The sequence below is a fragment of the Cyprinus carpio genome, chromosome A23 (assembly GCF_018340385.1).
Source record: "Cyprinus carpio isolate SPL01 chromosome A23, ASM1834038v1, whole genome shotgun sequence".
Classification (NCBI taxonomy): domain Eukaryota; kingdom Metazoa; phylum Chordata; class Actinopteri; order Cypriniformes; family Cyprinidae; genus Cyprinus; species Cyprinus carpio.
In genome coordinates this window covers 15827841-15851961 of record NC_056594.1, presented here as the reverse complement: position 1 = coordinate 15851961, position 24121 = coordinate 15827841, and the positions used below count along the sequence as shown (strand labels likewise).

Genomic DNA, 24121 nt, shown 5'->3' with positions numbered 1-24121 from the left:
CTGAGCTTCCTAGAATGGCTGGTAACCAAAAAGATTTGATTTCATTATTTCAGTTTTACAGCATTCATCTCATTCATCTTATAACCTGAGGTCTAAGACTTTCTGAGTGCGCCTAGAGAGCCACCCGCTGCTTCAGTGATAGACCGACACTACAGCTGCAAAAGCGTTTCTGTGCTAGTGCTGCCACCTATTGCTAATAATACGCACACGAGATGAAGCAAGGCTCTAGCAGCAGTTTGGCAAGGACGCGATTGACAGGTAAAATGAAAATCACATTAGTGGTCACTTCACTGCAAACAGAGAGAAATGCTACAAACTAGTTCATTTCCAGTACTGCCAGGTCTTAAAAATGAGATGGGCTGGTTTACTTTACCAGACAGCTATTTGACCAGCAATATCATGAGAAGCTTGAGATTCTGGTACATCAAGCTTTTTTTTTTTTTTTTTTTATGCAGTTTGAAGTTGATAAAAAACAAAGCAATTTATAGCTGTAGTAGTAAAAAAAAAAAAAACACAACCTATACATCCAGATCAAAACGTTTTACAAAATCATTCAGTACAGCAGGTTGCTTAGGAATGGCCCAAGATAAAACTTACATATTGATGATTCATGGTAGGGTGTTTTTTTTTTGTCAAGTAATATTCTGAGAAGACACATAAAATGCTACTAAGCAAATCTGCCTTAAAGGGTTACTCCACCCCAAAATGGAAATTTTGTCATTAATCACTACCCCATGCGGTTCCAAACCCATAAAGTTCAGTTCGTCTTCGAACACAATTTAAGATATTTTGGATGAAATCCGGGAGGCCTGTGATTGTCCCATAGACTGCCAAGTAAATAACAGTGTCAAGGTCCATAAAAGGTATGGAAGTCGTCCATCTGTAATCAGACGTTCAATCTGGGTTATATGAACGGGAACACTTTTTGTAAAGAAGAAAACTTTATTCAATAATTCCTTTGTCAGCGGTCTCCTCTGTGTCTCCCCATATCACCGTATGCTGCGTATGCGGGTTTGGAATGACATGGGGGTAAGTGATTAATGACAAAATTTTCATTTTGGGGTGGAGTATCCCTTTATCGAAACCAAGTCCTTAAACAACCACAGAGGGGCAGTAAGTTTCTTTGATTAATGTAAGATACTGTATGATTATGTTGTCAGAAAATACCTTTAATAGGTCTATACTTATTTTTTTTTTTTTAATGGAAATACCTGTTGGAAGGCACAGGTTGCTTTCAATTATTTAGACACTTTAATGTTTAAAATGCCCCCAAATCAATAGTTTCCAAATGATGTACATAATTTTTTTTATGCTGGTTGAACAACATAGACCCTTCTAAAAGTACAGTACAAAGCTGAATGCTTACTGGGCCTGGGGTGTATAGTAAGATGATTTTAATTGTCAGATCTCGACAAACTGAGACATAGTAAGCCATGGACAGAACACATCTTTCTTAATTTGAGGTCTTTTGGTGGCCTTGTTTACAAAGACTAAATATCCTCAAGCATTTCAATGACTAGCTAATCAAAACTGATCAATAACCACATGGTTAAAGATGGGTTAAAAAAATTAGAAAAAGTATTTAAAAGTAATTACATTTTTTATTCATATATATATATATATATATATATATATATATATATATATATATATATATATATATATATATATATATATATCTGTATGCAACTTGTTTTCTCATCTAACCAACCTGTATAGAAGAACAAGAAGTAATTTTATGCATTCTTTATGATATTTGCATCCCTTCAGTCAAGAGTTTCATTAAAATATAGTTTAAATGCTGAAGCGGGACTAGATGAACCTTGGCATAAGGAGCATATATCAAGCATTGGAATACCATCTGGCAAGCATTTCACAGCACACAGACAAAAACAAAAACAGATGTTTCTTAGATCCTTCACTCCAGCGTGTTCCTTGTAAGCTGACCAAGATCAAGGAAACATGTTCTCAATCCCATCATAGGACAAGCAGATGAAACCAAGAAATCAATAGTTTCTTTAAATCCCCTCCCCTTCCCACCTGTCTGTACAACATATCACAGATGTCAAACAGATGTTATTTTTGGGGAAGAGTCTCATCTTCATTAGCATAACCTGTCAATCTGATTCATTCTGAGTCATAGTCAAACAATTCAGTTGAAAATAAATGCTTTCAAGCTCATTATTAGACACAGGCACATAAGTACTTGATTATCAGTACTGTGATATCGCAGTCATTAAATAGAAATATCTTCAAATACTGAATTCTTTTAAGTGTCTGTAATATACACTACCATTCAAAAATAATTTTTAATATATTATTAACATATTATATATTATTAGAATATTATTACATAATATATAACATAATATAATACTAATTAGTCATTGTATTATATAAGGAATACAATAAACAATGTAAATATATATATATTTTTTATATATACTGTATAAAGTTTACAATGTAAAAATCTTATATACACTATAAGATTCAAAGAGGGGGAAAAAGCCCTATTGTCCCGTGTGAAACAATGGTCTTGTATAACCATACTTCTAATTCTGAATCAACACAAATCATCTGCCAGCTAAAGATAAATAGAGAAAATTTTAAACCAGACAAAAGACACAATGTTTACACAACTTTACTCAATTGTAAGTTTCTTCACGAGTTCAGAGGTTGCCAACCAAGAATACGGTCACTTAGAAAAGCTCTAATCTGCACCCACTGGAATGGCACCTTCATCAATAACCACCTCTTTTTCTTCCTCCTCAGCACATTCTCTTTCCTGCCTCAGTGACTTCTTGCACTGCTCTTCTAGTAAAAAACTGTTGGCCAGGATACAGAACTCACAGAAACACCGCTTGAAGGAAGGCATAGAGGAAGACCTGCACCGGCATCCAGCACAACACAAAAGCAGTGACAACAGACAGTACATTTAGGTGATTCTCCTCAGATTCTGGTCTTTCTCTCTTGAGCCGTACAAGAGACGGACACTGCGCAGGCGTCGTACCATCAAACCATAACAGATGCTTATGATCACAACAGGAATCTAGAAAGAGAAAAGGAACACACAAATCACAAACACAGGCCACCAGTGTTCTCTTGGTTTAGGAAGGTTCAGTATGTTCACAGAAAGAAAATCAGGGAATTAACTGATAAAAGCTGATTTAAAGTAGTGCCATGATTTACAATAAATCACGAGAGGACTCATGAAATGGAAAACAATGCCTTCCACAAGAGAGAATAGGGATGAAATGAATGCCTATTTATCCTACTACTTAGAAGTTCACAAAGAAGAAACAAGAAACGTGTCTTATTATCATCAATGCTGAAAACAGTTGTGCTGCTTAATATTTTTCTGGAAATCTTTTATAAAATTATATTATGAAAGTGTCAATCACTTTTTTAAAACCAACTTAATGCATCCATGCTGAATAAAAGCAATAATTCTTACTGACCCCAAACTTTTGTACTGTATATATGTTTCAAATATTATACACTCATATGAGGCCTAGAAAAAGCTATTTTATTCTACAATGATGGTGGAGATCACATGATCTGCCATTTAGTAATCATTATTCATGCACACAAAGTCATACATACAGTCATACATTTTTAATTTAATTTAAATGCCAGTTTGGTTTATGTTAATTTAATATTGAATTTTTTGTTTGTGTATTTTTATATAAAAATTTCATATTTGAAATTTTAAATAAAAACAGGCAGCCCACCTGCAGGCTGGTCAATGCAACAAAAACTTACTTAGTGCATCTTTAATATGCAGTAAAACCAGAAATATAATTATTTGAATTACAGCTGCCTATGACATATCAACATGACAACATAAAAAAATGGCAAAGTTGGATTCACATTTGCGTGACATAATGAAGAAACATGTTTCGGAGTGGCAGGCTGACACAGGAGAATGAGAAAAGAGACTACCGTAAACATCCTTCTCCTCCTCCACCTGACCCATGATCATAACAGGCAGTCCTACAGCTGATGCCATTACCCACACAGCCACGTTGATCAGCTTGGCTCGGAGCGGGGTACGAACTGTCAGGGAGGGCATGGGGTGGTAGACGGCTATGTACACAGCCAAACCGAAGGGCCAGAAACCAAGGATGGCATCCGTGCCTTGGAAAGGAAGAGTGGCCAGAACTAGTGCATCAGCCAAGGCCAGGTTAAAGATGTAAATGTTGGCGGCTGTTTTCATCTTTGTGTACCACTTTTATTCAAGACATTATGAATTTAAAATCATTCTGTGGAAACAAAATCCAAAATGAATGACCTGTTCACAACTTTACATTATATTAGGAAATAGTTTTAGCTTTGTATGGAGGATATGCATGTATGCAAAACACACAGTATTATCATATCAAATTATTATCATATATTGATCATATGCCATTGTTGGCAATGTCCTGCTAGATGACATGACCTATTAACAAAGACAAGGTTAAACGAGAGTATCATTCAAAAAGCAAATAACAATAACCACAGATGAATCTCCAGTATTAGGATTAGGGTTAAAGGAATAGTTCCCCCAGAAATTATGCCATCCATGATGTAGATGAGTTTTTTCATCGGAATAGATGTGGAGGAATTTAGCACCAATGCTCACCAATGGATCCTCTGTAGTGAATGGGTGCCGTCAGAATGAGAGTTTAAACGGCTGATAAAGACATCACATTAATCCACAAGTAATTCACACCACTCCAATTAAAGTCTTGTGAAGTGAAAATCTGCATGTTTGTAAGAAACAAATTCACCATTAAGAAGTTTTTTTTAAAACTTCAAATCATTGCTTCTAACTAAAATACAAGTCCTCTGATATTGCTTTCTTTGGAGAACAATCAACTCGTCTGAATCAGGAGAGAAATATGCACAGATCACCATTTACAAGCAAAACATGCACAAGCACAATCAAAAACAGTCCAAAACATTTTTGAGCAAATATGTAGGTGGATTTTGATGTAAGAGGACAACAGGGGACAGATTCTTCAAACAAACAAACTCATCTACATCTTAGATAACGGGTGAGTAAATTTGTGAAGTAAATTATGAATCAGCTATGCTTATCTTCAAATATGATCAAATTTAGGCATAGACTGTTTCTTTTTGTATATAAAAGAAAGACTATGACAGTGATGTTGTGAAATCCTCAAGAGGTAGACCGACACTTTTCATTCCAATTTCAATGAAGCTCAGAGAAAGAAACTGCAGGCATTGCTTGGTAACCAGACTAGCAACGGGTTTTTAAATAAGCCCATATGACTATATATCAGCACGTCTGAGTAATACATTAGATCAGCATGGAATTCCTTCATAATTATACCTTAAACAAAACACAAGGATGAGAGAGGGCTAGACAAAATTACTACATGGCCATGCTTGTCATGTTAAAGCGAATGACCAGGCGAAGACTGCAGGTTGGTAAATCAGGGGGACATTTTGCATTTTCTCTCCCTAGTCAAACCTACATGAATTTCAATTTCTCTGAATTAAACCTCAGGAATGGCTGAAACAATGTTTAATGGTTGTAACACTCATTGTGTATTCTGCTGATACAAACTCTTGTTGTGCTGATTGAAAAGCTGTGTCTTGGCCCATGTCTACAGTTGTTTCACGCCATGGACTTTTGGACAAGAACCAAATGTTTATTTAGCAATGTAATGAATAAGCAGGGTTGTAACAGGACACTGGCAGAACAAGTGCTACGATAGATTAGCAAGCATCAGAAAAGAGAAAATGGTGTCGGTTTAAGCAACATATTTGTTAATCTACAGTTTCAACTACAGGGCAAGAACATGTTGAGTACTCTAACTGGTGGTTATCAACCCAAAAATGGGTGGTAGGTCTGTTCTGGTGATAATTTAGCCATGTAAACATGCAAAGCTAAAATATAAAAAGAAATAGTTTTAAACTATTTAGGAGAATACGCTTCTCATATCTTTTGTTGAGTCCAATCACACTGTTCTGTATTTTGGCAAAAAATTATTTGGTAAAAGTAAAACAAATTAGGCAAATGGAAACATAGATGGATTGCAGGTCACAAATTAAAATATTTATATATTGTCTGTTTTAAGCCCATTATTTTTTATTTTTTATGATAACCAATTTTGTTCTGTGCTGGCATGAAATCTAGATGCAGAAACAAACCAGCTGAGAACTACGCATCATACAATAAAAACCAATGAACAATCTCAGGACACTGGGAATTGGTTCTACAGACAATAACCAATTGGTAACCATACATTAACATTAGGGAAATGTAAATCATAAGAAGCATTTCAAATAACGATCCTAATGAATAAAAACATGATGATGAAGCAATATTGCAGCAAGATGAACATATTGTATAATGATGCTCTTTTTGTCCCTATAGCCTGTGTCATATTTGATAGAGGAATTTCCAAGGCCTCTAAATTATCAACATGATCTCAATTTTACTGAAAAAACCTTTTGTGCACAATCTTCTATACGCCTTCTAATATTTGTTTGATAGTTCAGTAAAATGCTTTTTATTATTATTCTAAAAATGTCCACCTTTATGTTACATGCCAGTCTTCAATGATTTTTATAAAGTAAACCAAAACATTTTATTTTCAAGATGAATAAAAACTGGACTGAAGTAATTTGGGTTTAATTGATTATCCATACATCACTTTATAGAAAACAAATGTTAAAATGTAAGTATCAAAATAATACAACAGGCTTTTGAAAAATCTCTCAATCATCACTGTATTACATTGCATTATATGTTTTGCCTTTACAATTACAGAGCTTTGATCACAAGACTAAGCATTTAAATATCATCTTACTAAGACATTATTGGAAGCTAGTATAAAATAACAACTGCTGTACTGTTATAATATATATACACATATACACATTTTTTTTTTTTTACTGATTTAAATTACAAGCGATAAGAATTTCATGTAAATAAATTATCAGCACCAAATTGCTGAAATTGTTTGGGTGTCTAAATAAAATGTTTTTCTCCTACTTGAGTGTGAGCCCCTTATTCTTGCTATATCATACTACTCTGGCCATAAAAGCCTGATGTATCAAATATGACACATTTGTTCCATTTAAAAATATATATATATTTCATGGGGTTAACTTGGTAAGCCTACACACCTCACATACATTAAACTGGTTGTCATCCTTTATAGATCACTATATCGAGCTCTTCCTTTGGCCTAGTGTAACGGAGGCCAGCGAGTAGGTGCTGTGCAGGTAAACCTCACTGCCCTGATCTCAAGAGACGCACTAGCGACAGACGCTAGTGGCTGCAATCATTTAGCCTCCTTGTTAGGGCCTCCACCTCCCATGCAGGAGACCCGGGTAGAGGCCCACGCGGAGCGAGGCCGAGGTGTGGCGGTGAGGACCCGGGAGAGAGGGGTGACATTGGTGCCGTGACCCGGATGAGAGTGAGGTTTAGGGGGTGAGTGTAACGAAGGCCAGCGAGTAGGTGCTGTGCAGGTAAACCTCACTCCCCTGATCTCAAGAGACGCACTAGCGACAGACGCTAGTGGCTGCAGTCATTTAGCCTCCTTGTTAGGGCCTCCACCTCCCATTGGTGCTGTGACCCCGGATGAGAGTGAGGTTTAGGGGGTGCAGGAGCAGGTAACCTCACTCCCCTGATCTCAAGAGGCCCACGCGGAGCGAGGACGAGGTTGTGGCCCGGGTTCGAGGCCCACTCGGAGTGAGGACGAGGTGTGGAGGTGAGACTCTAACCCCGAACACTTATTCTCACCTGATAATTACATACATGACCAGGCAGTTCCCCACGAGCCCCACCACACCAAGAAAGTACCCACAACTGTTGAAGAGAAGATAAGAAACTAACATAAACTTATATATGTCTCACAAGAAGCAAGTGAAGACAAGAAGTCTGAAGAGAGATGGGTCCATCTTAAACCAAGAAAAAAGAGACTCTTACTGCTTAAGATTTCATGTTCTGCGAGACGAATCTCCTCAGAATCCTACGTTCACTTCACGCACATTAGGTTGTTACAGTAATCAAACATTGCGCGTGCGGGTGAATATGTTAATAAGTTTAGATCCAGGGTTGGTTGCTACACTTTTCATTCCTTGTTGAACAAACACTGAGATACACCTAGCCAGGTACAAAAGAAATATAGTATTTGAGTAAAAAACAAATTTGACATTTGATTTATAATACATGATTATCTTAATGATATTCACAATCTTTTAAAAATGGTAAAGAAAAAAAATCGATAAATTAAAAATGTAATTTAAAAATATATACATAATTTAAAAAAATATCTAAAAATAATTTAAAGGGGTCATATGATGCTGCTAAAAATAACATTATTTTTTGTATTTGGTGTAATGAAATGTGTTTATGCGGTTTAAGGTTAAAAAAACACATTATTTTCCACATACTGTACATTATTGTTTTTCCTCTACGCCCCGCCTTCTGAAACACATAGATTTTTACAAGGCTCATCGCTCTGAAAAGGGAGGTGTGTTGTGATTGGCCAGCTATCCAGTGCGTTGTGATTGGTGGAATGCATCAAGCGTGTGACAGAAATGTTACGCCCCTTAACATATTGTGATGCCTTGTCCGGCCGGAGCGACGAGACATGAACATAAAAACCATTATAAACGTGATTTAAACATGATTTCTAGTCGCGTCCTCTTTTGAAAGGCAAAAACAAAGCAGTTTTAGAGTGAGTTTCTAGAGTGAGCAGAGGCAGGCGGCTTGAGAACAGCACAGCCGGTGGATTCGACGAAGGAGCTTGCTGCAACCACATGTGACGAGCCTAGGCTGGAAAGCCGATCCAGCGATGCACAGTGCAAAGTTGATGTATTTCCTCAGCGACCAGCACGGATCAGCTCCAGGCATGAGGAAGCGGATATCTTCCTCTTTTGGAGCTCCCCGGGCGCCGCAGCATAAATGCTCCGGGTGTGTGTTCACGGTGTGTGTGTTTACTGCTGTGTGTGTGCACTTTGGATGGGTTAAATGCAGAGCACCAATTCTGAGTATGGGTCACCATACTTGGCTGTATGTCACGTCAATACTACAATGAGAATAAAAGGTATGCCTTCTTTCTTTGCGTGTCTTTGCAACTTTACAGATCTTCTTTATGCACCAAGATCTTGTAACACTCCAAAGAGAAAGGAAAAATTAAAATCGCATCATATGACCCTTTTAAATAACAACTAGAAAGACTAGAGGTGTTATTTTGCTTAACAGTTGAGTGATTAGACTATTCAGTGATAGAAAGCAGAGAAAGGTCTTTTAAAATAAGTGTAGTAATGACAATATTGGACAGTTACATTTGCAGTTTTTTTATGGAGACACTGAGGCATTTAGCCAAAAGTGCATTACTATAATTGAGTCTTGAAGTTATGAAAGGATGACTTAACTTTTCAGTGTCATGAATATAGGTAGAAAATTCCCATATAAATTTAGCAAAAAAAAAAGACTTGACATGATAGTCTCCAATGTCCTTGATGCAATCCACCATCTTGGAAAGCTGTCAAATTTTATCTGGCCTAGAAGAAATATAGAGCTGTATGTCTTCTGCATAACAATGAAAGCTAAAGGCTAATAATACTGACTAAAAGAGCATTTACAAATAGTTTATTGCTTTTTATGTAGAGAAACTGAGACTAGTTATTTGGAGGCAATGAAAAAATAAAAATGCACAGAAATATAATGAGGATTCGAAAATCATAATGCTTTCGAAATCACAATGCATGATTAGGAGGCTTTAAGATGCTTTCTTTACCATATATACTGCTCAGTACATAACGCACAGAGATAGATAAAATACTCACAACTAACCTTGAGACTAAAATTTACAATGCCTTTGCCAGTGGCATCTTTTTTACAGTGAAAGCCTTTACTCATGGCTGTTGGTGATGCAGTATGACAGAGAGAGAGCAAGAGAGAGAGAGAGAGAGAGAGAAGTGAAGCTGGAGAATATTTATAGTGATGTTGTGCTGGCTAGAGTGTTTATAAGGCAGCACACATGGCTAACTCTACTGCAGTTGGTGGTGGAGATAAATGAGGGGGTATTTTGTATCCCGGTGGAGAACACTCACTGAAATGTGAGGCAATCGATTTTCAACCTGCACTCACAAATCAGCAGCTCTGAAAAGCAGAGGTTGGAAAACTCAGAGTGGTGCCAGGGAGAAAATGAGCCAATGAGCTGGAGAGGAGCTAGAGATGATAGCGGTGACACGCAAGAGACAATGTGGTGACAGGTGGGAGAGAAACAAAAGGCATAAAAACAGGTAATGTGAAATGGACAGTGCAGATTGTTCATTTGAAATATATATGCAAGTATGTGCCTTGAATGTGTGTTTATAATGGTATTTGGGTGCAAAGCAGAAACAAAAATTTTGGATAAATTCCTTGCCCCCACAAGAGATTTTGTATATATTATTGGACAAACACAAAGTTACCCCTGTGTATGAGAATCACCATTACATCACAATTAAATGCCCTCCAGTGCAATTCAATGAAGAGTAATGGCTATTAGAAATGCTTAGAAAGACCTAAATGTTCAATAAATTAACATCCTTAAGAGTTCCGCATGGAATATAGCAATCATTATAGATTTAAGAGAGGGAAATTGTATCTCTTAAATTAGTTTTTAATCAACTTTTTAATGCTACTGGTCTAAAGTTAACCTGATGAGATCTAGCTAAATTATCTGTTTATCTTGGTTGCAGCAATACAGGTTTTATTTTTATTATTTTCATTTTAATTATATGATTTTAATTTTATTATAGCTGATAGATCATTCTAATCTAAGTTAACAGTTTTGAGATTTATACTTATATTTTTTGTTAATGTATACTGACATCAGTATAATGATTCATTAATAAATATTCTAATAAATTATCGAGGAATTTAGTGTATATGTAAATAGTATTCATACATGTTTACAACTTTTAAAATTGCACTGGTATCTTTCTGGTTAAGAGAACGCGTTAACATCATGAAAAGGTTTAAATTACAACATGATATCCTCCTGCCCTCTTCTGGTGGTGTTAGGTATTACGTAACAGCAGTTTACAATGACTTTTATTCCGTCACTGATTCAATACTAAGGGAAGGGCATGAATACCTAATTATTTTCTTACATTCAGTATGAAGCATTTTCATTTCAACTTCATTCACGCGAAAAACATAGGCTACTTAGGGAAAAATAAACATACTGAACACTGCACTCAAATTTATTAATTACCAACATCGAACACAACACAAGCAGCAGCATTTTATGCCGCAGGAGGCGACAGAGTTTCAGTTTCAAAGCTTTTAAGCTTATTATGCAAAGACATTCACATAGCATGAGAGATATATTAGTATTGTAGACTACATAAATTACTATCTACACTTTAAAACAAATTTTATCAATTTGTTAATGAATGCGTTTTAATGAAATTCGTAGCATACTGTAAAAATACAAAAAATAGAAATTTAAGTTTATTTGTGCTATAGATCAAAGTGGTAGTAAAGTCACACTTAACAGTGTTACATTCATTACTCTTCTGATACACTTCAAATTGAAATACTGATTAGGTAAATAACGTTTAAACTAGACTATGATGAATACAGTGCAAATAAATTAGCTACTTGATAAGTCAAGTTGATCGTCTTAAAGTGACTTTGAAGTGCGTTTTGACTTTTGAGTTAAAAACAACACTTTCATGATTTGATGTTGCTGAATGGGAACTTGAACCGTATTGGTTGATTTGTGAGGGTAGAAAAAAAAGGTTTCAGCACTCCAGCAATTTCTTAAACGCCTTCCTGAAACTATCGTCTAAGAACGCGTAAAGAAACGGATTGAGACACGAGTTGGCATAACTCAGTCCCGTGATAAAATAAGAAATACCTATAACCAGAGGGGTGGTGGGCAAGTCTGAGGTGAGGGCGACCACCGTACTCAGGTGAAAGGGTGTCCAACAGAACAAGCAAACGGCAAGCACGACGAAAACCATCATTGTGACTCGTTTCTTGGCTTTGTCCAGAGCCTTTCCATTTGAGTTGAGTCTCATGCGTCTCAGCTTGTAGACCATCACGCTATAGAGGATGCAAATGGTCGAAACTGGAATGACAAAACCGAGGACCAGGGTGTAGATCCGACTGGCTTTGAACCAGAAACTCTCAGGGCTTGGGAAACTCAAAACGCAGCTCTTCCGGCTCTCCGCGTCGTCGGGACTCACATAGACACCGGCGAAAACGGTGAAGGGCATCACGATGAGAATGACCAGAGCCCAGACGCTCAGGCTGATCGTTCTGGCTGACCTGTAGGACCGGTGGGGCATCCGTTTGGAGCGCAACGTGGACACCACGACCAGATAGCGGTCCACACTCATCACAGTCAAGAAGAAGATGCTGGAGAAGATGTTGTAGTGGTCTATGGAAAGAATCACTTTGCATAAAATCTCTCCAAACGGCCAGTAGTTTAACAGGTGCTCGGCTATGTTGATGGGCAACACCAACGTGAAAAGGTCGTCGGCGATTGCCAAATTCAAAATGAATAAGTTGGTGACGGTTTTCATTTTAGGCGCCTTCAAGATCACATAAATGACAGCGGTGTTGCCAGACAGTCCCACGGCGCAGATTATTGAGTAAATAACTGGTATCCAAATGTAGAAGTCAGGGTAGAGCATCCACGTTGGAGACGTGCAGTTGGTTTGGTTGTAGTCCGGACTGGTCATGTTGCATGAAGATTGGATTGTTTTATTATCCATTGTGTCTTTGAATTCCATTAAAAACATAACCTTTAAAAAGTAGAATAAGTAAAAGTTTGTTAGATAAGATAAACTACATGCAACACTGCGTTGTTTTTTTATGCATAGAAGTCAAAATTTGGTGTGTTGCACCTATTCGTACAATTATTATAGTTTACCTATTTAGTTACAGTTAGTTGTTTATTAAAACGTTTAAAACATAAACGATTTCTGAAATAATATGTATCATTTCAAGAAGTTGAAAATTCATTGAAGTCAATAGAAAAGTAAAAACGTTGAGAATTAGTCATCTTACCAGACAGATCCAGACATACAGGATCTTCTGCTGTTCTGCTCTATTGGTATTTAATGGACACCTTGTGGTAAAAGGCAAAACGCAGCGCTTTTACGCGCTCGATTTTACGCACGCATGATGTAAGACTTACCCTCCACCAGTCTCTCATATCATTTTAATCTTGTATTGTCCAACAGGAAATACAGTGAGTCTCATAAAGTGCCATTTATCCACTTAGTCTTATAAAACAAATGACTGTATTGTTGTAGAATGAAGTTGGTTAAAAAAGTTAACACTAGACAGAACCTAAAAATAAGTAAATAAATGTAATAAAATGAATGAAAAAGAAATATAAATGAATAGCAGTGAAATAAAATAATATAAAATGATAGGCTAAATAAATCAAAACATACCAAAATGGATTTAATCTCTTTTGTTCAGACATGCAAAAGTAAAAAATTAAGTACTGACCCACTGCACTTTTGATAAATTGAGGGCATTAGTTAAAAAGTATAGTGATGTAAATGGATAATTCTAACGCTAGGAAGCCTGCAGCCTTTTTCCTGTTGGGGCTGAAACGTCAGTATGTTTAGGCATTATTTTAAGGCTATTTTTAACAAATGTATTGCCATAGTGATTTACAAGTCAACTTTTTTTTTCTGTCTTACAACCCTCTTATGCGGATGACTACACACTTCAGGAATTCATTTAAATATATTGTTCTCTAACTTTATTATGTTACTTTTATGGGGATTTATTCATCAGGATATTATGTATGCAGACACCTGCTGATATGATGTATATGAACATAATTTAATCTTTCATAATTTTATAAATTTTTGCAATGCTATTTTCTTTTAAATTAGATAATGCATTATTCTCAATTTCTGCATATATTAAGGATTGCTTAATATATAATGACATTTATATATTATATATGTGAGGCATATAACAGTCTATTTAAAGCAAGATGAGAAACAAGGAGTGGCTGTGTAGAGTTCATTTTAGACTGTTTAAAACAAAAGAAAGTAAGTAGTATGTCAACCATCACTGCTGACGTAAGTATTTGCAAAATATATTCGCAGTTGTCAAGGTAAGGTTTCTGTGGCTGCTATAAATATTTAAAAATAATACCTTCTTCCTGTATTCACGTACGAGGCTTTCAGAAATCTATTATGCCTAATGTATAGTAGACCACATACAGTATGAAGAGTAATTTTCAAGTTCATTCTACAAAATTAAGTAAAAGCACTCCACTTCATCTTTTACACAGTAAATCAAAGGCCATAATGTTCTCCCCGAGTGGATGCATATAAGTTCTGATTTAGCCATGAAAAATTATCAATCAAGCACTTAAAAAAAGAAAAGTGGTATTAGTAATGTGATAGCGACACAAGTCTCAGAAAGTCTCTGTATTTACCTTAAATGAAAAAAAAAAGAAAAAAAAAACATTAAATTGTAAATTAATAGGAATAAACAGGAGTAAAATGGGTGCCAGACACAATGAGCACTTTGAACTTTTATGATCAGGCCAAAAGATGAAATAGAGTCTAATGATCGATGGACTAGGAAAGGTTGTCAATGCGGAAAACAGACTGTCATAACTCATGACTTGAAGATTGATTTGACTTAGAAAAGGGCATGAGTGCTCAGGGGAAGGGAAAGGGTATGGATCACATTTTAAAGCTTAAGTTATTAAGTTCTTTTATTATTTATTTGAACAGTTAGTGTAGATTATTCTGTGTAATGGAAAATCATTTCACATTAAAACAAATAAACTGTGACACAAATGTGTTCCAATGTGCAATTAAGAAAAGAAAAGCAAAGAAAAAAAAAACTTTTTTTTTTTTGTCTCCAGAATCTGAATTTAATAATCAAAACCAAGAATCTGGATACAGTAATTAAGACATAACAAACATTTATTTAAAACTGCAGGGCATTTACAGTGTCATGCAGTGTCAGCAGCTGTTTAAAACTAAGAAAATGTTAATTGCTTATGCAAGACAGTTTGTTTCTGTTAACTTCTGAAACTAGCTACCTATAACTGTCAACAAAACTATACTATGTACTATATAATTAATCTCTCTCTTTCTCTCTCTCTCTCTCTCTCTCTCTCTCTCTCTCTCTCTCTCTCTCTCTCTCTCTCTATCTATATATATATATATATATATATACATATATATGGAGTTTTTTTAACCTGTAATTTAGTCATTCCGGATTGTTGTTTAATCTCAACCTTAGCACTGATCCTTAAAAGAACAGTACACATTTCTATCATTTACTCACCCTTTTTTCTTCTGCAGAACACACACACAAGTTGGAAAGAAAGTCATACAGGTTTAGAACAACATGATGATGAGTAAATGATGACAAAATTTTCATTTTTAGGTGAATTATCGCTTTAACTTGTGGTGCTTAATTGAAAGCTGCACTGCAGACAGAACAAACAAAAACAGATTCCATCTCATCTCAACACAAAGGTTCGTGAACAGCATCAGCTGGTCACAAACCACACTGTCTTGTAATTCAGTAGGAAAGAATAAGAATTCAAATCAGACACCACATAGAAGTGTCCAGGGGGAGTGAAGTAGAGTGAGAGAATATTTAACACAGACCAAAACTCTTCTGACTGACGCCACAGAGAACATCACATCTGTATAGAGCATAGTCATTACAAGCATTTTTGTTCGGTCCTCACTGAGAGATAGAGAGAAAATGAGAGAAGGTGAGCTGGGTGACGTGGTGTGTTTTGTTCTATTACACAGTGCTCCTTACGCTCCATTTGTACTTTGTTTTTGTTTATTCTGCTTTGATTCACATTTAATATAAATGCAAGTCCTTGACGCAGGACATAGTAAAGCACAACTGTTGTCAAAACATAAAAATCAAATCAAGCTTTCAATTAAAAAGCAAAATTTAAAAAATGTCTTAAAAGTACATATGTCATAGCCTTTATTTCAAAGCAAGGAGCCTTTTAGTGTCCTTGATGCCACTTTTCAAACAGTCAAATGGTTTTGGTAACACAAAATGTAAGTAAAATTGCTTTTCAAGGTCTCTTCAATAAAAGGCTGCTCAATGCATGCAAGACTGAAAACATGGGAGTCACTGATTGTTTCACTAGATAAGACCCTTATTCCTCAGCTGGGATCGTCTGGAGCCCTTTGAAGCTGCACTGAAACTGCAATGTGGACCTTCAACCCATTGGTCCACATTGAACTCCATTATATGGAGAAAAATCCTGGAATGTTTTCCTCAAAAACCTTAATTTCTTTGTGACTGAAGACAGAAAGACATGAACATCTCGGATGACACAGGGATGAGTAAATTATCAGGAAATTTTTATTCTGGAAATGAGCTAATCCTTTAAGCTGTACAGATTTTACATGTACATTTACTAGATTCAGACTATAGAAGCAAGAAGATGTAACTTATTCAGTAGATTCAAACCAATTTGGTCACTCAGAAACTGCCAGCGTAGCCAAAGGGATAGTTGGATAAATAAATACATTTTAGAAGATGTTTACTGAGTTATAATCCTTAAATGTGAAAAAAAAAACATTATTAGCCACATTAGTAACATTGTGTTTTATATGTTTTCATTAAAATGTAATATCTTAGCAATTTCTTCATTATTTTATATCTTTATAACTCTCTATAACTGAAACCCTGGGACTCAAACAATTTTTAAATTTTTGATGCTTTCTTTTCCAGTCGTGTTCACTGGTCCTTGATGGCCCAAGCTTTTTGCAAATCATTTTTCAAGATTCCTTCTCTTATTTCAGTGATGATTCATCAAATAAGGCTCTTTAAGGCTTTTTTCTTTTTCTTTTTTTTTTCTTTTCTTTTTGTAAACTCATCTTTCCACCATGTGGGCTTTGAAATAATTTCCAGCCAATAAAAAAACAGCATGTTAGCACCTCTTTGCTAATGCATAAATGAGTGGTGCTGAGCCAATTTTCAGTAATGGCAGGAAGTGATTGCATTAAAATGTTCTCTCTCTTATTTTCTCCTTATTTCTTTAACAGCAGCAGTCTGTACTCTCGCTCTATAAACAGGCCTCATGGATTTGCAACAGTGGTGCCTCAATAGCACATTTATTACATGCAGATGTCTTTCAGCAGGCTGTAGGGTTCACTGATGTATTGAAACTGTCCACGCATTATTATGTGGACATGTTAGTTTTACACTTGGGTGCCTGTGTGTGTTTGCGGTTTAGGCCACTGTGGATTAATTTTCACATTTTGAGTGTTATTACAGAGTGCAATGGACCATAACTTTCAGGGTAGGATTTGGTTTAGGAGTGCTCTCACTGTTGCCCATTGCCATAGTCCAGAAAAGATATTGCTAACCAACCTCAAATCATAAGGCCTCTTGTTTAATAATTATTTCTGATTAACAGCCCTTACTGATTAAACAAACTTATGTTTTTAATAATGTTTGCAAACAGCTTATTTTCCTTTAATGAACTCCCTGCAGTGAAAAATGTATTGGCTGATATATAAAAATAACAATAAACCTAGCATTTTCTGATTATAGGTGCCATAAACATATAAGTAGCCACAACTGCATTCATAATATTTTAGAATGAAACATCACTGTTAAAAAAAAAATCAAATCATAACTGCTGATATTATAACTATAATTATATAAAAAATGTATTATCTGTCTCTGCATGACTAAAAAAATATAAATGCAGTACATTAATTGAAAGCAATACATCTGATGACATTCTCCCGCCTTTTATTCTTAAATCTAGCACTCAAAGAGAAAAAGAAAGAAAGAAAAGGAAATGATTTTTTCATCTCATTACTGTCAAGAGAATGTAACAAAAATATTTCATTTATTATTTTTTTTTCCTATATGGGTTTGTTTCATCGAATCTAGCAAAAACGTGTAAGTAAATATGAGATAATCCTAAATATGAATATACTTCAGAAAGTTTTGATACATGAAAGTAGAAAGGGGGTGAAAGAAATAAATGTAACTAAATAAAATAAAATAAAATAGATAAATAAATAATTAATTAAAAAATGTAATGGCAATGTGAATCAAAAGATTATTTAACATCATTCATTCTTATTATCAACCCTTTATTTCTAATTTCTTTTATCTTTGTGTTTCATTTCATTTATATGCTTTGCTTTCTGTTTTCTGTATACAGCAATATTTTAACATGATAATGTATCTAAATATGGATCAAATATAATGTGGAAAAAAAAACTAAAGGGAGATTAGACTGAGCATTTTGCTGAATTTTCTCTTATGATGTAACGTAATTGTACATGTAACATTTGCATTTTCATAGTAAAGATTCTCTTTGAATGTATCACATGATTTGTTAGTGAGCTAGAAAGTCCTAAATAATACAAGCGGAATCAGAATCAGAAAGAGCTTTATTGCCAAGAGTGTTTACACACACTTAGAATTGAGTCTTGGTGACAGGAGCTTTGAGTACAGACATAGTGCAGACATACATATACTTTGAGGTAATAAAGTGAAATAAAACACTAATAATAAAGAGAATAGATAATAAATAAAAAACATAATATTGTAATAAAATATAGAGAAAATATCAATAGACAGAATTGTGAATGTGCACATGAACCTATTGCTCAGGTGGAAAATGGCCTGGGGGGAAAGCTGTTCTTGTGTCTCACTGTTTTGGTGCTCAGTGCTCTGTATCGCCGCTAACAGTTCAAAGAGGAAGTGTGCTGGGTGTGAGAGGTCCATAGCGATTTTACCTTTTCTTTACTCTAGAGGTTTAAAGATCTTTAAGGTTAGGCAGGGGGTTACCAATAATACTCTCAGCAGTCCTGGCTGTTCGTTCTAGTCTCCTGATGTCTGATTTGGTGAGTCAAATCAAACTGTTATATAAGAATACAGGGCAGACTCATTGATGGCCGAGTAGAACTTTGTGAGCAGCTCCTGTGGCAGGTTGAACTTCCTCAGTCCATCCTCTCCTGGGCCTTTGTTTTTTACAATAGCATCAATGTGAATGTCTCACTTCAGGTTCTGTGTGATGGTGGTGCCCAGGAACTTGAATGACTCTACTGCAGCCACAGTGCTGTTCATGATGGTGAGTGGGGGAGTGCTGGGGGTTTTGCCTGAAGTCCACAAAATGATGTCCACTGTTTTGAACGTGTTGAGCTCAATGTAAATGACAACGTAACAGATGAAAATGGCTGAATGCAAATGCTTTCACACAAACATAATGATGAACAATTTTATGAAGGAGGATAATGTTTAAAATTGAGATTGATAAGGCAATAAGATCTCTGTGTTGAATTTAAAGTTGCTTATGATGTTTGTATGCATGAATGAAGATCTTAATCATCTCTGTAGCGTGAAGCCTCTAAAAGCACATTCAGAATGATTGCGGTCACAGGGTCCTGCTCTGCCCTGGAATTCACATCCTAATGAACACAACTGTAGCCATTAATTTTCCCAGATGACAGGCAGTGTTTAGCATGTTCTTTGCATAATGAATGTGATCTTGAAAAGTTCTTTGCTTCTGAACTAATGAAGAAAAATATTACCATTCAGTATGTTGCCTGGGGAACAAGCTCAGCTCACAACATTTTTATTGATGACCAATAATAAAGACTGGGAACTAATAGAGATGATTCTTCCTTCCTAATCCCTGATGCAATTGCATGTGTGGTTAACATTTTCTTAGCTAACGCAGACGTTTTCTGTCCACAAGGATCAAATCTGTTGTTCTACCTTGTTGTTTGGATTCTGTTGTTGTATATTTCAAGCTGGCAGAGGCAATAGACTGATCTGCCAGCATTCAGGGAACAAAGGAAGCAGAGATACCTCTAAACAGAATGTGAACAATGACCAAGGATGACATTAGACAAATCATTGGACAAATAACGCAGACACAGTCTGTCACAGGACAATTTCAGACCGTGGATAAGATGAAAGGCATCTCATGGAAGAGGAAATAAATATGAGGGAGAGAAGAGAATAAAAATTCAGTCTAATAAGGACAGAGTGTTTTCCCCTCTCTGAGTATTGAAAGGATTTAAAAGATGAGGCGCTCATGTGAAACTGAGGTTGCTCAAGTCAATACATAGAAGAGACTGGCTTTCACCAAAGTGCATGCCAAAACATGAATGAAATCCAAACACATAAATACATACTCAAGTTGAAACCCGATTTGCAAGCCCTTTGACAGACTTTTAGGGACGTTCTTATTTCTCCAGCAGGGGGCAGATTATTAATAAAAAAAGAATCTCGCGTATCAAGAGGTGGCGCTAGAGAGCCATGTTCAGCTTCACTCTGTTTAAACCACTAAGACTGCAAACACTCACTTATAAACAGTTTGCATTATTTAAACCCTGTCCATAAATGTGAAAATTTTGTATTCCTTTTGTGTCATATATATATATATATATATATATATATATATATATATATATATATATATATATATTTTTTTTTTTTTTTTTTTTTTACTTTACTTCAAATTTAATTTGTTTACAGGTTTTAGAGTTTTAGATCTCATTCTGCATGTCTATAATTAAATTTATGCATTTAGCAGACGCTTTTATCCAAAGCGACTTTCAGTGCATTCAGGCTATCCATTTTTATCGATCATGTTTTCCCGGGGAATCGAACCCCCAACCTTGCGCTTGTTAACGCAATGCTCTACCACTTTAGCTACAGGGACACTACAAACAATAATAATTATATGCTAATATTGAGATGCTATTATAGTTTTTATTAATATTTTAACAGTTTTTGTCTTTAAATTTTCAGTTTCCATTTTTATTTTAATTAAATTTAGTAATTGTGTTTTTTGTGTCATTTTTATTACTTTTTTAATATGTCTATTTAGTTTTAGTTTTCGTTCAGTTTTATTTTCAGTTCTTGTTCAACGAAAAGAAAATACAAAATCTTGCTTTGGAAACTACCTGAAATAAAATAAAATAAATATTTCATTACTTTTTAGTTTTTTTTTTTAAGTAACAAAATTTATTATTATTATTATTATTATTTATTTATTTTTGTATGGGATTAGTTGTAGTAGCCTAAACCAATCCTTATATAATGTTCCAGTAAGCTTTTTAACAGACTTTGTAGAGAACCGCAAAGTGCGCAAATTTGGAACAGTGAAAGGAGCCTCTTTCTGTCTCTAGGTATGTCAACTTGACATAATCATGCAAATGCACTAGAACAGCTGACAGTGAATGGAAATGTTCATACACTGAGATGCACTACATTACTTTTTTCATTATAAGCCATTTTATTCAATTAAAATGACACTTGCATAAAAAAAGATATTGCAAATTAGTAAGTACAAACTGTACAGCAGAACCAATTGACTTGCAGCCTAGATAATGTCATTCAGTGATGTCACTGAAGCATTGCTCAGCTGGACTGAACACTCATTAACCTCATGGGAAAGGGACAGAGCTCACAGCTTTTATTGAGCTGTAAGAGATACACATGACCTCAGCAAACTGTGTCTGTAAGGTTAAAGGAATGTCAGGTCAAAGAGGAATCTTACATCGAGAGGTCGCATGCCCCATAAATGTGAGTTCAGTTTGTTCAGATCAGTATTCAAGCCAGTATTTTTGGACCACTACTAACAGAAAATTGTATGTTGTCTCCTTTATTTTATATATATCAGGGTTATTACAGTTAACTAAACCAACTAAAATCATAAAACAAATGTAATAAAAACTATATAAACATATTAGAAAATAAAAAAAATCAAAATACTAATAAACACTATAATAGTAACGCAATGATACTAATAACAGTGTGTGAATACACACACACACACACACACACACACACATATATATAGCTTACATTTATGATATTTGCATCACACAGTTCAGTCATGTATTTTGTATGTTGCTTGGCAACAGTCTGGTCAGGTATGATTAGTACCAGCGGGAGAGATGTAACACGATTGTCTCTGCAAATACTTTTTTTTTTATATATATCAAACATACACATATCCAGTGAGATACAATTGCATGTTTAACACAATATAAAAAGTGAATATAGTGAATTGTAATATATTTACATGAATTTATTTAATCATTATATGTGTGTAGATGTGTGTAGATGCACAGTGAATTATGTCTGGCTCTGCGGTTCTGTCGTTGCGTGTTGTGATGAAATGTCATCCACGCATCAAAGATTCCACTGGGATTGGATCAAGAGAGGTTATCCAATGTCACAAAGCACTAAAGGACAGAGAGTTTCCCTCAAATGCATCAAGCATTATTCATTTTTCAATATTTAATCTTCTTTCATTTAATCTGTGAGGAATGTCAACGTAAAACAAAGCGCACATTATCACCGCTACCCCTATGGAGTCCGTTATGACTGTCATCCTGGCATCCATTGTGCAGACAAAAGAAAGAATGACCACAGAGCGATGCGTTGCTTATCTCAGTTTGGTGGTACAGTTGATAGGCTTTCAGGTCCTTTTGTGCTGCCTTTATGGCACAGGAGTCATTCACAGGCCCTGCTGTCTACACGCCTGAGGCAGTTCCTCTTCACTCTCTTCTTTTCCTACTTTTCCCTTATCCCTCACTCCCGATTCCAGGAGCATATGTCACTTGGAAGTGCTCTGCTAATTAGAGGGCTCTTTTGTCTGTGGGTTTCTCTTTTCTCTGCTCTTGTTGTTAATGGTATTGTCACTGGAGTATCTGTGGGAGTCCTGCCGTCCCGACAGAAGGTTTTTTATTGGACTCTTAATGAGTTTACCTCGGGTGGTCTCCTCTGCAAATCTGCACCTCTCATTCTCTGCCCAGAGTGAGCAGAGCCAGATTTCAGCCATCAGGGCCTCTTATCTCTTCAATTCAGGGTGTTTAAATGTGTGTATCTCTGTGTGTGTCCTGCGTAGGGACACACGAAAGCGCTTTATCTCAGGAATATGAGCTTTATACAAGCTCAACCCGATTGTTTTGAGAGTGCAGCACAGTGCAGAGCACACAAAAATGTGAGCATGAGGAGAACTGTCAACAGCACTGACTTGATTTCTCACTCTCTTGGGAAAGTGGCACGTGTGCCATGTCACAACTAGTAAATACGAACTGACCCTCAGTGACCCTGTCCTGGCATTCTCTAGGGCCATCTCTCCTACAGCACCTGCTCTCTAAAATAAAGAGATCAGCAAAGGTCACGAGTCACAACCCTTGTGTATAAAACACCTCTGTAGGTCAGAGGTCAAACATTGACCGGTGTGGCTGTCCCAAAGTGACTCCGATTCACTGCACCCAATCATAATGTGACCCGGAAGCATTTACTTCCCTGGTGTGCTGATGGGACACTCTGACTTGTCAGAGGTCCTGGTGATTATTTGGCACTTTTATTATGTGTTTCTGATAAAATTCTCTAAAAAAAGACTTGTCATGTCATCATATAAATTAATTTGTGGATGAAAATTAGCATATGTACACTACCGTTCAAAAATGTGTGGTCACTTTTTTTAACTCTTACACTGAATGTGATAGTAAATACATTTATAATGTTACAAAAGATTTCTATTTTAAAATTAATTCTGTTCTATAAAAATTATATCCATCAAAACATCTTGAATTTTTTTTTAAATCAGTTTTCACAAAAAAATATTAAGCAGCACAACTGCACAACTGTGTCTTGAGCACCAAATCAGCATATTAAAATTATTTCTGAAGGGTCATGTGACACTGAAGACTGGAAAAATAGCTGCTGAAAATTTAGCTTTTTTGTCACAGGAATAAATGACATTTTAAAATATATTAAAATAGAACAGGAATAAATGTTATTTTAAAATATATTAAAATAGATTTTTTTTTTTTTTTTTTTTTTTTTGGAAGGTACATGTAGTGTAAATGTGTAGAGAACACAATTAAGTATTTTATGCCTTGAAGATCCACTATAATAAAGTTGCACTCATATTTAGCATATTTCTAGTTAGATTAAAATAAATGGGGAAATATAAAAATAAAATCAAACAAATCAATATGTATAAATATAATGAAATTCCAATTAATTTAAAAATATGAATATAAATTTAATGTAAAATTAATTTAACATATAAAGTATAAATAATCTAAATAAACTGAAAAAGGGAAGAAAAAGTAAAATATAATA

At 35.4% G+C, this 24121-nt stretch overlaps 1 protein-coding gene and 1 pseudogene across 1 annotated transcript; both read right to left on the bottom strand.

Moving 5' to 3' along the window:
• Positions 1-2539: 2539 nt before the first annotated feature.
• LOC122135222 lies at positions 2540-9503 on the bottom strand (annotated as a pseudogene).
• A 2148-nt stretch (positions 9504-11651) lies between these two features.
• LOC109093764 (neuropeptides B/W receptor type 1-like) lies at positions 11652-22823 on the bottom strand. The gene is made up of 3 exons (XM_042713979.1): positions 22751-22823; positions 18900-18984; positions 11652-12817 (listed from the first exon to the last, which is right to left on the bottom strand). The coding sequence occupies exons 1-3, from the start codon at positions 22821-22823 to the stop codon at positions 11767-11769; spliced, it is 1209 nt and encodes a 402-aa protein (XP_042569913.1). The 3' UTR covers positions 11652-11766.
• Between the last annotated feature and the right edge of the window lie 1298 nt (positions 22824-24121).

What these genes read in the sequence shown, in the direction of transcription:
- LOC109093764 (XM_042713979.1), bottom strand. Translation starts at nt 22,823, where the DNA reads ATGGCTGAAATCTGGCTCTGCTCACTCTGGGCAGAGAATGAGAGGTGC. An exon ending in TGCAGAGGAGACCACCCGAG is followed by an intron (nt 18,985 to 22,750) that starts GTAAACTCATTA and finishes TAAAAAACAAAG; the next exon opens with GCCCAGGAGAGGATGGACTG. An exon ending in GCCATCAATGAGTCTGCCCT is followed by an intron (nt 12,818 to 18,899) that starts GTATTCTTATAT and finishes TGTTGCATGTAG; the next exon opens with TTTATCTTATCTAACAAACT.